Raw genomic sequence first — 16,472 nt, 5'->3', positions numbered from 1 at the left:
TACCAGCATTAAAGAAAATGCATCATTTCGTAAAACAAATTAGGACACAGCTCAGCCCTGGCAGATGTCAGTCAAACAAAAAAACTCACTTCCATCAAGTTATAAAGAAATTGCTATTACAAACAACTACATTTTGGATCTACACACACAACTGGAATGCCAGTCCAAAATCAAATTCTAAAAGTCAAAAGTGAATACAGCCTGAGTAACATTTACTGCTTTACACAGAACTGAAGCTATCTAAATACGCAGATAACTGAAGTTGTCTAGATATCACAGAACTAGCTAACCAGATGTTAAGGGAATAGCAGCAGAATGAAGTCAAACTGTACTCAAACAGCAACCGCTGAGTTAGTAGCAAGGTTCCAATCTACTTTTTTCTTCAGAGACATCATCACTGTTGGCAAAAACAGTGAAACAGCATCTTACAGTGGCTCCTATGTCTCAGAGTAGGTACTGAAAACAGGTACTGCACTACAATGACAGTTGTGACACTTGTCATTATAGAACGATGCCTCTGTAGAGGAGCTGCATTATCAAACAAAAGATCTAAAAGAAGTTACTACCTGTATGTCATCCTGGAGATGTTTTACCACAGATGTAAGGGATACCAAACTAACTTGAAAAAAAAAATCTGGAGGTGGGAGAGATGCAGTTTTGCCAGTTTTTGTTTTCTAGTCCATATATATCCAGTTAGATTTCTTCCCAGTGATTCCTTTCCCAAAAACAGTCCCACAGAAAGTATAAATTTTATCATGAATGTTTATTATGAACAAACAACTTTACAATGCAGTCATTTCTACTCCTCAGTACATGCTTGACATAAGGTAACTTCCGTGACCTTGAAATCTTAGGGGGAGAAAAGTTATGACTACACACAAATCCAGGATTTTAAAAATCAAGAGATCTTTAAAGGCAACCACTGAGATGTCTTCTGATTCAAGCTGCAAAAACTCCCTACCACCGGTGTATAACAATCTTACAGAAATCTATGAAATTGCAGCATGAAAGTGAAGGGCCAGATATTTGTTCCAATATCATATACTGAGGGACAGCTTTTAGTTTTATTACATTAAGTAATGCACTGCTTCAGGGCATGATAATATTTTTGCATGGCAAAGAATGGTTTACTCCATCTAATGACTTTGGTAACAAAAAGATCAGATACTGCATACTATTATAAATTCTTTTAAAAAACAAAACAGTAAAACCTACACAAAAGGGAATAAATCTTCCGTTACCAAAGGCAAGGAGCAAGGAGATGTATCAAAATCTTGTAAGCCATAGGTGCAAGGGTTCAGTCAGCTATTGCTCCTAGCTTTCAACAAATGGCACCTGAAATGACTGTCAAGTCTTTCTCTGAATCCGGGGTACTGAAGAGAAACTGCAATTGGAAGTTTTGTTTTTTAAATACAACCAATCCTCAGAAAAAATGCAGCATGTCCAGGGTTTACCACAGTTTTTTTGTTTCCAATTGTGGCACTTAGTAAAAACAAGAGACCCACCTTCAAATGCTTGGGTGTAGCTTAAGGCCGACTTCTTGTCGCATAATAAAATGCCTTTTATTCAACGTCTCCGGATTTTACTAGTTCTTTTTACTTGGTTAGGTACATTTCACAAAAGATGCAAACACACCATGCCCAAGGTCTCCTTGCCTTTGTCTTCATTTATGTGGACAAAGAACTTCCATAAGATAAACATAGATAACCAATTATAAGCTTCTGTCTGTAGGCGATGTCAATGGTAATAAAAGGCATTGCGAGAACACAAACATGTTTGAATGATACTAAGATCTATGAGGCAGAATAGCCTCAGCTACAGGTCCATATGCTTTGAGAAAAAAATACCAGTCTGACAAGCCATCTTGAAAATCCTGTCACTGCAGGAAAGACATGACACTCCCCCTTCCTTTCCAGCACACCCCCAGACCAACAGAACATAATTGTTTCTAGATAGATACAACTGGTGCTTCTCTTTTTACAAGAGCTGATTAAGCACATACAAGAGGTAAATTAAAAAAGTTATAAATAAGATTTGGTAAAACCACAAAATAAAAAAAAAATCAAAGATTTATAAATACATTTTAAAATCCAGCCTTTTCCAAATTCCATCACCACACCCCCCATCTCCTCCTTCCCTTCCTTACCTCAGTAAGGACTGCTTTAAGATTTCTTTAGTATAGAGCTGTTCTGCTAGTTTTGATAATTCCTACCTATTGCAGAGAATTGGTCACATTTATTGATGCTCTCAGCTGCATGGCTCATGGGTTAACAATACATTTTTGCTTACAATTCAAGATATCAAGGAGAAGCAGAGAGAGAGAACAAATCTGAAAGGGAAAATAAAAGTTTCAAAAACATTCTTAGATACATGAGGTAATATTTATTTGGGCTCTTCACAATACTTAAAATAAGACTATGCAGTGAGATGCAGAGCTTTTTACCCTGCTATCACCTTTGACAGTTTGTTGTACAGTTAACAGTGAGTGCGTTCTTCCCCAGATGACTAGGCATCACTGTCAATTATGAAAGGCACAGTAAGTTTGCCTCTGATGAAACAAAACATTTGGATAAAATTAAGTGGGGGGGGGGGGAGGAACCAAGCAAACTGAGTTAAAAAAAGTAATTTCAGACAGACTTTTGAACTACCCTAGGAGCTTTAGTGTTTATCCACAGTCCTGTAATCCCATGAACAAACATCGGTATTTCAGTCATCAATCATCTGAAGGGGAACAGTGATGAACTTATACATAAAAGCAAAAAGCTTCTAGAATCTCACAGGAATTAGAAGGGTTTGGGTTTTGGCTTTTGGTGGTGTTTTGGTTTTTTTTTTTTTAAGAGTTTATGCAAATCTCCAAGTAAACAAGTGGAACTAATTTTAAGGGTTTACTTCAGCTAGTGACACTTCAAATTAATCCAGTTGACCCTGAAGAAGCTGGTTTGTTGTTCAGACTCATTTGTCTTTTTATCTTCACAAGGGCTAGAGTTACTTCATTTACCAAAGCCCAAGAAATCCAGAGAAGATTTTCTGAATACACAATCAACTCTCCATTGGTGTGTGCAGTTTTATTACTTTTTTCAACAGTGGCACCTTGTGATCAAAATTAAGTATTACAGCTTTCAAATACAACATCTCCCAAAATGGAAATCTGTAAGTGAACAAATCCAAAACAACACTGGATACCCCCACTAAAGACTGATTCAAATGCTTTTTCTTGCTAATCATTCCTAAAGGCCGACAACTGCACTTCTTGTAGCCCAAATAAAACCTTCAATGACATTGTGACAATTTAGACAACACATTTAACACACATGGTGTTATTTTCCCACTCACCTAATCACTACTGACTAGATATGCAATGATGTTCATTCTATTTTAAAAAAGAAACCAGCAATCTTCTGTAGCATCAATGCTGACATTAACCAAACCCTTATCAAGTCCACATGAAATCTCTACTTGAATCATTTCAACACCTGAACAGACTCTTCCCTAATGAAAATAAAATACGATATGCATAAATTGTGAAATTTTAAAAATTGTTCTATGACGTAAAAAGTCTTATTTGCTTAAGATTTTCAAATTTCAAATAACAGATGGAGAACTGCTATAAAAATCAAAGCACTAGAAATGTTAGGGTCTCATCAATAATGCTTTGACTTGTTTGTGAGCCACTACTAGATAGTAGCGAGGACAAGAGGATCTGCGAGCAGAACTTCTTTTAGTTTTCTGACTAATCGAAACTACTCCATTTCCCAAACATAACCCATGAGCCAACCAATGTTTTACCTGCAACTTGGTAAAACAAATATTTATCCCAGTGTCAGAGTCAGATACCCAAAGAGTCCCACTCATTCTGCAACTACCACTAATTTGGTCTTGGATTTCTTTTATTATCCTCATTCTTGCGCTATGCTTCTCAGTACATACTTGACTGTGTAGGCAAAGGCTGCAAAACCAACTATAACAAACAAGTTCGCCAGAGCTCCACCTAAAAGTCCATGGTTACGATTGGCCTGTTGGAGACCTGGATGATTGGCAGGTGCCAATGGTACATGCCCATTAAGAAGGGGTATTCCATTCTGACCATAGTGTGCTTCCCCATCAGGGACAACATCTGGTAAAGGGAGGGATGGAGGTCTGTTATTGAGCTCTTCTTGTGCTTTCTGTTTTTGCTTAATCTCCTGGAGAAAGAAAAAAGAAAACTGAATAGCTGGAAGTGGTGAAGCTACTTGGTGTTTTGAAAAGATTTCAGAACCCAAGTTCTTACATAACTTTAGGAAAAGGATATGGTACACTTCTTCACATTGTAGGTCTTTTAAACTAAACTAACTGCATTACATACATTTGTACAGTCTCCCCAACTTCTTCCAAAGTGACCTACTTCAGTAGTTGACACTAACAATCATTTGTCCAAGTTTATTTTTAGTTCACACATACGTTTTCTGAAAAGCCTTTTTTCAGAAATGAGAAATTCTTGCATCAAAAGTCTTGCATGTCCAGCTTGTTTTGAACACAAGACATTAAAAAAATGAAAAAAGCAATCATAGAAGCTTAGAAGGATTAGTCCTAAGTATTACATGTTAAAAATCTGCCTGTACTTGGAACACAACAGCAGTTATCTATTAGTGTCTTCAGAGTTTCCCAATGATTTAGGTACTGGCAAAACAGTACTGCAGAAAGGATGTCCGATTCTCTGGCATTCTTGTAACTGATAAGAAAACGCAATTAAAACCATCAGTTCAGATTTATATCTGCCTGAGAAAGAAGGGAAATGGAGATAAAACTTTTCTTTTCCCAGAAGGCTGTCCCAAAAGGAGACAAAGAGGGAAAATGATTTTTAAACTAGAGCTTTGTGAATACCTTTAAGAATAATGATGAATCAAACCTGAAGTTCCATAAGCACTCACCACTCTGCCCAGAAAGGCCATTTCTATCTGTGGACAATGTTTACTTCACTAGCTGGGCTCATATGTTTATGACCCCAGGTTATCTCTAACAAAAACACACATCTCTCACACTTAAGCAAACAGCTGGAAAAAGGCTTTTCTGTATCTTTTCCCTACTCTTCTACAGTATATATTCTTTGTGCAATAATTAAGACTTGCAATTTGATGAAATTTGTACAACCCAAAACAGTTTGCCTGACAAAATAAATTTTATGCCTAGAATTCCAAACTACAATGAGCAGCAGCATTATAATAGTGTGACTCCAGAGTCATGAAACAGAGTCCATAACAGAAAACTGTTCCCATTCATATGGTATGCCGAAAATTAACTCTCAAAGTCTCAACAGCAGGCTGAAAGAACTGAATTCCTTCACTAAGAAGTTACAAGGAAGGAACCATCTTGAGACAGGAGTGAAGAAAGGAGCAGCCTTCATTTGTAACAGGTGACACCTTTTAGAACCAAGTATCACCAGTGGAAATTGGGTAGAGATTCCCAGAGGTCTGAATGAAGTGAGATACTTTTTTTTTTTTTTTTGTCCTTTCTTAAACCCATACCATCTATTTAACTGTTGTCTGGCTGAAGGGTAACCATTTTCAGAACCTTACACAAAGCAAATTTCTATATCCTTCAGCTGTTACCTATACATGACAATATAAACTGCGTATAAACACACCTACAGGGTTAGTGTTGTGCAAGGCAGATACATACCCGAAAAAGATATCACTCATTGTCGGAAGTTAAGCAGGAAGAATATAAGTGTCTCTGATCTTAAAGGAGAATTAAGAAAAAAAAATCTAGGATACTGATGGACCAAGTCCAGATATACAAAGATTAGTCCTACCCAAACTCAAGAAAACACAGTATACAATTCTAAGATATTGGGACCGCAACCCCATCTGCTGCATGTGCAGCTCAGCCAAGGCATGATACCAACCCTAAATACACAACAGAAAAAACAATTCCATTTCAAGATTCAAGTTTTTAATTCTTACACATAGCAAAAGTGCCTTTTAAAAGGCTTCCAGGATTGACAAAAGTAGCTACTGTCTGGGAAAAGTCCTAAACAATTAGTTTACAGATCTACACAGAGAAGTTGAAGAACTACAGAAAACCAAATTATTGCATGGATGAATTCCCTTACCTCCACCACTTCAGGGAAGAGCTCGCAGAAGACTTTATCTTTTAAATTAAATGCTAAGCTTTGCGCAGCGAGCTGTCTTTTCTGTGGAGGAAACAAAAATTATCAGCAGTTGCATATAAACAAAGTTAATATAGTTTAATTCAACATCTGATTATTTCCCATAAGAATGGTGCAAACCACTAGCCAACTAGTTTCCAACATTTAAAACTTCATACTTGTGAATATTATTCATTGCAACAGACATTTCTAGACATAAGTTATGTTCTCAATTCTTCATCTTATGGGATTAGTGTTCTGTACTGGTGTGCCTGCTGGGCAGACACTTCAAGAGGAAGGAAGGAAGGAGAAAGAAAGTCCTAACCATACTGTTTACTGGAAGGGATTTTAAGTTCTCTAAGAAATCCTCTCCGCATCCCCACACTACCTAAGTTTGACTCGATTCATCTGCCCATCATCTGTAGTAGGCAACAACACATTCATTTCTGAGATATCAAAATGCCAGCTGCTGCTGTTGTTTTAACTTTGAGGTCACATTCGACATTCCCTAGGCTGACAAAAGGTTCATCACACAGTCTGGAGCTTACTGTGAACTCTGATGTCTCTATGCTGCCCAGTGTGGGGCCCTTTTCCACCATAAAACTAAGAAGGCCCGTCAAGATCGTCGAGACTGACCAAGCTGGATTCCATGTATCCGGGTGGAAATCAGTGATTGAAAGACACAACCTTCAAAGGGATAAGACAAGCAGTGTGTTTCATTTTTGCCATTAAAATTATTACACATTATACATATTGCTAAAATGGTGTTAATTGCTTAAGTGTTAGAAGAAAATCCTTACCTTGTATTACACTTAAACCTTCCATTAGGTGTAATCATATAAATACTAGGAGGTTTAAAAGGAAATTCTCTGGGGAATATTAGTTTCCCATGATAATAGCCACCTGCATTACATAAAGAGATGAATTACTTATTTTGCATGAAGATGAAGTCCTAAGCTGCTACTCAAAATGGCCAGATAAAGCCCTTTACTTGTCTCCTTCTCCTCCTCACACTAAAGAGATCAAGCTCATCAGCTTGTGCCTCTAAAACACAGGAATAGTAATCCACACCTGTAGTAGATTTACTTTGGAGGCAATTCTCTCACATGCATATTACAAACAGTACTTCCTGTTGTCAAGTCCGTAATACATTTAAGGAAAACGAGCCAAAGTGTATTTAATACAATACAACTGGGCTAGTTTTCCAGAAACACAGCTAACTGCAAATACAATCCTATGAAGAATCCGATTTCAAAAAGATTTTGTGAGAGGCTCCAGAAGACATTCTGAAATATGTGACTTCAACAAATTAATAAGGCTTTTACGTTCCTCACTTTCTCCAGAGAAATTCATAAAGAGAATATACGTCTCAGTTCACTGAGAACATTTACGTGGTAACAAAATGGGATTTTCTGAAATTATCTTTGACTGTCAAATACTATCTAAAGTGAGTTATCTGCTCCAAGACCTTTAGCAATTACTTAATAGGAAGTTATCTGTCTTCAGTTTAACCTAAATGTAGTTTTGTTAGAATCCTTGATAACAGAAAAATTACTAACAGACAGCGGTACCACTACCTCTTCTCAACAAGCTATCACACAAGTCATGGACAGCTTTGAAACTGCACTAACAGTTTTTAGAGCTATTTACAGTAGTTATACTTTGCCCATTCAAGCAGGCATGTCAATGATACCATAAAGTACATGCACACTTTTCCTACATGCTAATTTTTACCTTCATAGGGAGTCATTTCAGGTCCCCGTACGACATAGTGCCTAAGACAAAGAAGGAAATTTAAAGAGTATGAAAGCCATCACACGATCAGCCATCAATTTCTCTAGAACAATGAAGATCAATATCACTTCAGCAAAAGTTTCATACTCCACCTCCCAAAACCAAGATTCCCATACAATCAGTAGGAGTGAGGGAGTCAGACTTGATGACCTGGAAAATCTTGTTCTTTCCACAAGTGAGTGAACAGTTCGTTCTAATTCTTACCATTCAAGGATATTAGATGGGAGGGGCTCTGCACAGATATAAGGCACTGGATCTTTCTTGATTCGAAGGTAGTCTTGTTTAAGTCTCTGTGTTGCTGTCGTTGGTGCTCTCTTATTACTGTTGTTGCTCATCTAGTTTTTAAAAAAATATATATAAATACAATCTCAATACAATCTTAAAAGATGCAGAACTACTATGCTTCATTGAACACAGCTCCAGATTTCTGCAAAATCTACTTTACAGAGTATTTTTTAAAATATAAATTAAATTACCATAACTTCTAAGTGGCAAGAACCACACAAAATCTTAACCAACTTACACACTTCCAAGAGACTCTGTATATTGCCAAAATGGGAAAATACTCCTTCCAGAACGCTGCTGTTGAAATACCACAGTGAATTGCTACCATGAAAATATGCTGCACTATAGAACCCACTTGAACTCTTAATAACCAGTCCTGTGTTTAGGCTGAACACACATCATTACGACACTGTTTTAAAGGGCTCAGTCTTTTTGAGTAATTCATTTCCCTATTTAGTTTGAATATCTATTATGTAAATTTGCCCATGATTTAAATCTGTTTGGTTTTTCTACACACACAGTTATTTGAAATAAATAACAAACAAAAAACCACAATAACCTTATTACTGACTTTGAGGTGAAGGATTTTACATTAAATCTGCTGCCTGCTTAACAGTCAGTTGAATTTACAGCAGGGAACTTCTGAGCCAGATTATTCTCTTCCAGATAAACAAAGACCTCATCCAAAATGAGACAAGTCAGTGTGAAGAAAGGAAATTCCATGCTGCTTACAAGACAAAGAAAGCATTAGCCCTTACAATGCACTTACAGAACACATACCAATTAACAACTGCTATTTAACTCACTTTCCCCCGAGAAAATTAGCAGGTTACTTAGCTTTATACATGGAAATTCAAACAAGAACAAAAAGGAAAGATTTTACAAACAGCTTGCATAAAGAGATAAGACAGTGTTTACAATATGATAGCAGCATTTGACACGAAAAGTATGTTAAACGCCTATGACCCTTTCTATTCCTTTACTTCAAACAGATAGCCAAGTACAATTTATTAAAGAAATAATATTTAAATCATGAGCAACAATTGTATGTGGTCAAATATTCAAACCTTACTCAAAATAAACGCATTTAACCTGGCTTTTGTCAGAATTACTGTAAATCATTGTTTGAAATATACAGTATTTTTTTCTTGAACGAAGTCACGCGTTTTTGTCACACCTCTTGAGATCATAAAATTAAGAGTTTTTCTCTAAAGAAGTCAGTTTTGACTTTAAAACATAAATTAAAAAGATATGACTTAATCTAACACAATTATTTGTTCTGAAGTCTTGCAATAGCGCCCCTCACTATGGACCACAAAAATATACTGAAATATTTTAAGTGTAGTTATTGGGATTTTAACATCCCTCAAACCCTTATCTGAAAGAACATTTGCATCTTAAACGCAGAAAATAAACGGAAACACTTACAGAAGCTATGACCGCAGACCCATCTTCCCATCTCGACAACACAATGTACCAGAAGCAAGCAAGAAAGCAACTCGCCAGTGTTTAGACAGCCAAGCATCAGCAGCATGATGCACCCAAGCCCTGCTCCCAGCCCGGCAGGGTGCATCAGGGACCTAACGCAAGGGCATCACAGGTCCTCAGCCCCCCATGCCCCACACCTGCCTTGTGGAACGACAGCCAGCGCCTCCTTCTGCCGGTAAGCGTGACCCTGGCCCTGCCGGTGGCCGCTCCGTGCCTGAGGAGACGGGCAGCGAGTGCAAGAACCGAAGGAGCAAGAGCGCAACCTAGTGAACTCACAGCCTACACCGGCACGGGCCCCACGGGCCCCAGCAGGCCGGGGAAGGGAGAGACAGAGGAAGGGAGACAGCCACTCCAGCCCTCCCTGCTCCTTGAGCTCCCTCATGGGCTCGCCCCGCCGGCCCAGGCCCCACTCACCTCTTCCTGCTAGAGCAGGCCCCTCCACCGCCGGGACGCCCCACCTGCCTGCAGCCGGAGGCCAAGTGAGGGAGGGAAGGAAGGAAGAAGGGAGAAAGGCAGGGAGCGCCACAAGAGAAGGCGGGCAGGGCAGGGCCACGACCCCCACGCCTCCCCGCTGCGGCGCGACCGCGGCTCCTAGCCAAGATGGCGGCCCGGCGAGGCGGGGCCAACGCAGTGCTGGCGTCTCCTTCCGGGAAGGAGCCGCCCCGCTTCCGGGGCGCGGGTGCGTCACCCACGGCTCAGCTGACTTCCGCTTCCGGGCCCCGGCGGTGGCGGCAGCCCCGGTTCGTGGTGCGCGGGGCTTTGCCGTGGATGAGGCGGGTTCCGAGCCGCGCCAGACAGGCCGTGCCGTCGGGAGAGCGTGTGTGAGCCGTCACGGTGTCAAGGCAGAAAGTCAGCCGCAAGGGAAGAAATCGTGATGACGGAAGTCCGGTGTACTTCGACGTCGCCATTCAGTTATTACTTTACAGAAGATTACATTTGGGAGGGATCCTGGGATTGTCTGATTTTTAATTTCCTGAAAAAGAATTGGTTGTACGTGGGTTTTTTGCCATTTCCTGAATCTTTTCTTCAAATACCCAGTGTTCATAAAATGGATAACGCACTCATGTTCAGTCGTTCAGTACACAGGCAAGGTTTTTTGTTCCAGGATTCCACCAGTAGGCCCATAAAAATACAGCAAGTAATTTTGTGTCATATTAGTGCATTTGTTGCTTTGGTAATGTTGAAGAGTAAAGCAAGTCACTCCGTTATGGTTAGGAGGCCAAATGTGACAGGAGGATGTAGTGTCTGTTCACTCGTAATTTAAGATCGGATATCCAGACCATCTGACCAGAAAACGCTGCAAAATCTTGCTCCGCTGAAGTGAACACAGAGTTCTCTGCCTTAGATCCTTAGCTGTCCAGCAGAATTGCACACAGCCCTTAAGGGATTATGTGGGATGCCTACGCTTGAAAGATCAAACACTTTAACAACATGGGTATTGTGGAGTGTTTTGTAAAACAAAATTCCACCTGGCCTTAACATCATTCTTGGCACAATAAGCATGTTGAATAAGTTAACACTAAAATCATAGTTAGATGCCGCTTCGTGCAAGACAGGATTTAGCAGACATCAGTCACGATGGTCCTTTTCTAAAGACTTCACCTCAGCCTTTATTGTCAGGGTTATGCTAATCTGTTCTCTCTGGTGATTTGAGTCCAGCTCAAGACTGAGTTTCAGCTGTATTGAATCTAAATATTTGTATTTCCTATTGTATTTGCTCACACACAAAATTACCAACCAATTAAAAATTCCTCTTGAAAAGCCTAAGAAATAACCTATTTGTGGTTAACATTTAATGTTTTGGCATTTTGGTTGTCACCTATATACTGAATTGTATCCCAGTTGAGAGGAATTTTTTGCTCGCTCCCTTCCAATGCTTTTCTTTCAGGGCTTTTGAAATTTGCAACTAGGATAATGTTTGTGAAAGGGAATTCATGCAGTTTGAGTATCCAAGATTTAATTTAAAAAAACATAAGAGATTGGCTCCTGATTTACATATCTGTGTTTAGCACCCTAGGTGTAGAGCATAGCCACTGTATTGTATTAATTAACTATTAGCATATGTACTAGTTTAAGGGAGAGTGTACCTCTGTCGCTGGGCTAATAATCTTCCTTTATTGCCTCAGGTGAAACGAAAAGGCAGAAAAGAAAATGACTGAGTTGCCCAAAGAGTTTGCAACAGACTCATAGACGGGACTGTATGACTTCAATAAAGGCCAGAATTTTTCTTACTGTTCCAAAAGATGCAGACATCTTCCATGCGAATAGTTCCTGCAATGACCACGGTTCTCCTCTGTGCTTCAGCACTTCTCCACCAGTACCCAACAGAGGGCGGTGGTAGCCCACATACTGTTCAAGCTGTTAGTTCTGTCTGTTGCCAGAGTAGCATAGGCTGTTGTCCAGACTTGCACTCGCTGTCATGGGTTTGTGGAGGTTTATCAACAGCAAGAAGGGGGGGAAAAAAATAGCCATGATGTCAGTACCTATGGGCGAAAAAAAAATAGCCATGATGTCAGTACCTATGGGCGAAAACCAAATTTGAAACCACCTATACGTTTTAAATTTCACTTTGTTTCTACAAACTGAGGATGGCAGAATATTGTGTCCTCATAGAATATCTCACTCAAGCATATCTGTTCGTTTTTAGTGGGAATATGTAGTTTTCATTTATGTCCTAAGCACTGAGGCAGGGTTGTTGATGCAAAGTGACTGTTGTATTAGACCCCAGAGAGAGCTACAATTGTGCAGCAAACTGAAATCATGTTTGGACTTACAGAACCCCACTGAGAGATGTAACAATTTTTGTTACTTAAGCCTCAAATATGGACAAGAAATATTTTTCTAGAAGTAGGAAAATGATAAGAGGTTTTCGGAAGAAAAATGCCAATCTGAAATCATGAAGGGAGAAACTAACCAAACAAAAATATTTTCAGTTTGCTGAGGGGTGTAAAAATTTTAATTTCATGGTAGTTTCATTTCAAATGTCTAATATTTTCCATGATTACCTCAGACTTCAATCACAATAACGGGGTCTTTCATACACAAAGTGTTCACATGTCCCACCTGTGGACACATCAAAACTTTTTGAGTTAGTGAAGTTTATCAAACTGTACCCTTTTCTTTGAACTGTTTTGATTTTGATGGCATGAAATGCTTCAAGGAAAGATGTTTTGCTTCAGACAAGAAGTAATAGTTGATCTGTTTTGTTTTAATCTCTTACACTCTCTCATCCTTATATCTAATCTGAGCTTACAGTTTACAAGTGCTTGAAGGTTTTGCAGAACAGAAGGAACTCTTTGTAATAAATTACTATTATACTTCAAGATGAAAAGCACCCTATAAATACAAGGTATTATTAGAATGCTGTATTAGCCTACATGTATTTCACCTAATAAATTCCCCATGGCAACTCATGCAGTATAATACATACCTAGTTTTATACCCTTTGACCTGAGGACAATTACCTTTTTTTTTGTCTGCCACACAATTTTGTCTTTTTTTGTATTTACACTAGAATTCCTACTAAGTCATCTAAGTCTAGAAATGTGAGAAACATGTGAACCTGGAGATTGTAATAAAGGCCCCAGAATGCTGAAGGGATTCCAGAGCTCATATTTACACCTCTGTCATTCTCTCTAATGTTCCCCAACCCCAAAGTATTTCATGCATAATTGTGTTGTCATGAACATTCCATTCATCTGTCTGGTATGTTATTCTCAACACTAATGATAGCATAGAATGAAGCTTCTCTCTCAGAGTAGTTTCTTTCTTCCCAGTTGTTTTCCAACATGCAAATGAATCACACTATAGAATTTCCTCTCTCTGTAAAGTATCTTTGGTGTACTGCTATCATGTCTTGAAGGCATAGTTTAAACCTGGGCTTGGGAAGTCACCAGAAGTTCCAAATTTATGTTCTTAAATCATTAAGTGCACCAGGTAAATAAGTACATACTGCTAAATTAACTTGGAAAGTGATTAACTCCAGGACAGAGACAAGTGAGACAGTTCACTATCTCATAAAGGTTGGAGTTGTTTTTTAATTTTATATGGGCCCCTCAGCAGGATCGCGTGGGTGGTTACAGGACATGAAAACATCTTTATGTGCTTGTGAACACAGACCTTTTTTAGTATTCTTTAAAAATACGTAGCTGTCTGACTTTCACATTGCAGAAAATTTTCCTTTAATTGTAATTGTAAGAAAAGCATTGCAAATTTTCAGGTCAGATACAAATAACAAGAATCAGAAATTGTTCTATTTGTGGATGCATTCACGTAAGTCCTTTGCTTCAGTTTCTCCATCAAATGAAAGCAGTTCTTTATGCACTACTCCATGCGTGCAGTCAAATGAGTATTTTGAGGCTGACCTTGGTGGATGAAGAAATAATTTGAGAAAGAAAACGCACCCCGAGGAATGTAGTGAGGGTTAATTAGTGTTCACATGTACTCAAATGTAATCTTGTCCAGTAAATGTGGCAATGCTGTGGCTGCTGAGCATCTCTGTCTAGATTGTCCAGAAAGACAGAGAATGCGTGGAAGAACAGCCATGCCTCAAGGCTGCTCAGAACTGAGGATGCTGATGAAATGGACAGTTCTTGTATCCCAAAAAGACATTTGATATATCCTTGGGGAAGCAATTTCCCCAAGTCCTGTTACCAACAGCCATGTTACAGTGGGATCAGGAGAGGACCTAACTGCATAACTCGTGTACTCAATGGGCAGGTTTTTTTCTTTAGTTACCTCATGGGTTGACCATTGAACCCATTACTGCTGCAGATAACCAAGATAGGTCTCTCAGCTTAAGTAGTGAAAAAAACAGGAATCTTTACTTCTGCCCTGAATACAAAGAAGTACCCCCTAGGCCCTTTAATAGTTTTTCAGTCTCTATAGCCTGTGGAATTGGAAGATCAGTCAGTTATAATGTGCTCTCTTACTTTACACATCCATATAACGTGTTCCCTGACATGTATCATAGCGAGACTACTGATCTATTCCTTTTGTTTGCTAAAGCCACTGCTAACTGGCACCATGTAAATATTTTGGATGTACAAAGGCAGAATTTGCTAACTGTGAAGAGTTTACTGCCTACAAGCACAAGATGCATTAAAGAAGTCATTGCCCAGTGAATAAATGCAGGAGTGTCGTGTGGTCTCTCATGCCTGACTACCTCCTAGAACAGGGGGCCTCAGGGAACTGAAGGTGCCAGGCAAATCCTGCCAGGCAGCTTGCTCCATTACCAAAGATACAGCCAAGATTCAGAGCAAGGAAAAACCACAGGGATCAGTAAAGAAGGAGGCTTGGGAGTGTTACACCCAAGTAGGAGAGATGTGGGTGGAGATTACCAAGCACAGTAAAGGTGAGGGTGGAGTTGGACAGAGGGGCAAGGAGCTTGGATGCAATGCAGAAGGTGAGAACAAATGGGGAACAAATACTCAAGGGCCTCAGAACAAAGGGGACTGCAGCAACCTTGATCTGAATGGGCTGGGAGAAGTAAGTCAGGCATGGGGCTGAACCTTTGCAAAGCCATGGGGAAGGAAAGAATGTATCTTTAGGATGTTGTTAAGGAAGAAGTAACAGCTGAACAATCACCTTGAAGAATTCCTCCCATGAGTAACAGGTGATTTAGCTCAGGAAGCCACAGAGACATCTTGTCTTATTCAGCAAGGGAGCACCATTTATTAGCATGGCTATTGTCAGTGTTTGCCAAAGACGAGGCACAGTTGCAAGATCAGTGATACCGGTGAAGCCATTTTTCATTTATGCTAGGTAAAAAGTGTGTTCCAGACACTGTTATCTGAAAGGCCTTAGTTAGGACTTTGGTTTTGTACTGTGTTTAAGCATTAATAAATATTGCTGAACTGTATTTACTCTTAACTTTTTGAAGTGTATTTCTTCATTTTGGAGGAATGCAAAACATTTACAAGGGTTTTTTTTTTTTTTCTTCTTTTTTGAGAGGGGCTTTCAACAAAAGAAATTTGGAATTCTGAACCTTATTAAAGGCAGAAGGGTATTTGCTGTTCAATCTATAGTGAATCTCCATCACTAATACCTGAATGTGCTGCAATTGTAAGTATCTGTGTGCAGATGAGAACGGTGACACTGAGAAACTAAATCACTGTCCCAGGGTCATGTTTGTAACAAAGCACTAACTGATCACGTTTTCCACTGTGTCGTGGTGTAATCCCAGCCAGCAACTAAGCACCACGCAGCTGCTCGCTCACTCCCCACACACAGTGGGATGGGGGAGAGAATTGAAAAAAAACCACCTCGTGGGTTGAGATAAAGACAGTTTAATAGGACAGAAAGGAAGGAAAAATAATTATAATGATAATGATAATAATAATAATAAAATGACAATAATACTACTAAAAGAATTAGAATATACAAAACAAGTGATGCACAATGCAATTGCTCACTGCTCGCCGACCGATGCCCAGTTAGTTCCTGAGCAGTGATCCGCCCCTCCCGGCCAGCTCCCCCCGGTTTATATACTGGGCATGATGTCATATGGTATGGAATATTCCTTTGGCCAGTTTGGGTCAGCTGTGCTCCCTCCCAACTTCTTGTGCCCCTCCAGCCTTCTTGCTGGCTAGGCATCAGTGTGTTATTAACATTATTCTCATACTAAATCCAAAACACTGCACTATCCCAGCTACTAGGAAGAAAATTAACTCTATCCCAGCCAAAACCAGGACACACTGTCTGAGCTCGCATTCAAACCAAGATATATCCTTGACCAATAATCCTTCAGAGATCTTTTTATAAGAGTACAAGACATTAATGC

At 39.4% G+C, this 16,472-nt stretch overlaps 2 protein-coding genes across 2 annotated transcripts in view; both read right to left on the bottom strand.

The window, feature by feature from the left end:
- Window positions 1–16,472, bottom strand: part of SDF4 (stromal cell derived factor 4) — a 248,560-nt gene that overhangs the window by 122,231 nt on the left and 109,857 nt on the right. The gene's annotated exons all lie outside the window — the stretch shown is intronic.
- On the bottom strand, window positions 745–10,235 carry UBE2J2 (ubiquitin conjugating enzyme E2 J2). Its single transcript, XM_050909311.1, has 7 exons — window positions 10,106–10,235; window positions 8,123–8,253; window positions 7,859–7,899; window positions 6,925–7,027; window positions 6,673–6,811; window positions 6,089–6,169; window positions 745–4,181 (listed from the first exon to the last, which is right to left on the bottom strand). The coding sequence occupies exons 2-7, from the start codon at window positions 8,251–8,253 to the stop codon at window positions 3,897–3,899; spliced, it is 780 nt and encodes a 259-aa protein (XP_050765268.1). The 5' UTR covers window positions 10,106–10,235; the 3' UTR covers window positions 745–3,896.

Source organism: Gymnogyps californianus, chromosome 21, assembly GCF_018139145.2.
Source record: "Gymnogyps californianus isolate 813 chromosome 21, ASM1813914v2, whole genome shotgun sequence".
NCBI classification, from domain to species: Eukaryota; Metazoa; Chordata; class Aves; order Accipitriformes; family Cathartidae; genus Gymnogyps; species Gymnogyps californianus.
Note: the sequence above shows the minus strand (reverse complement) of the source record. Positions and strands in the feature narration are given on the sequence as shown.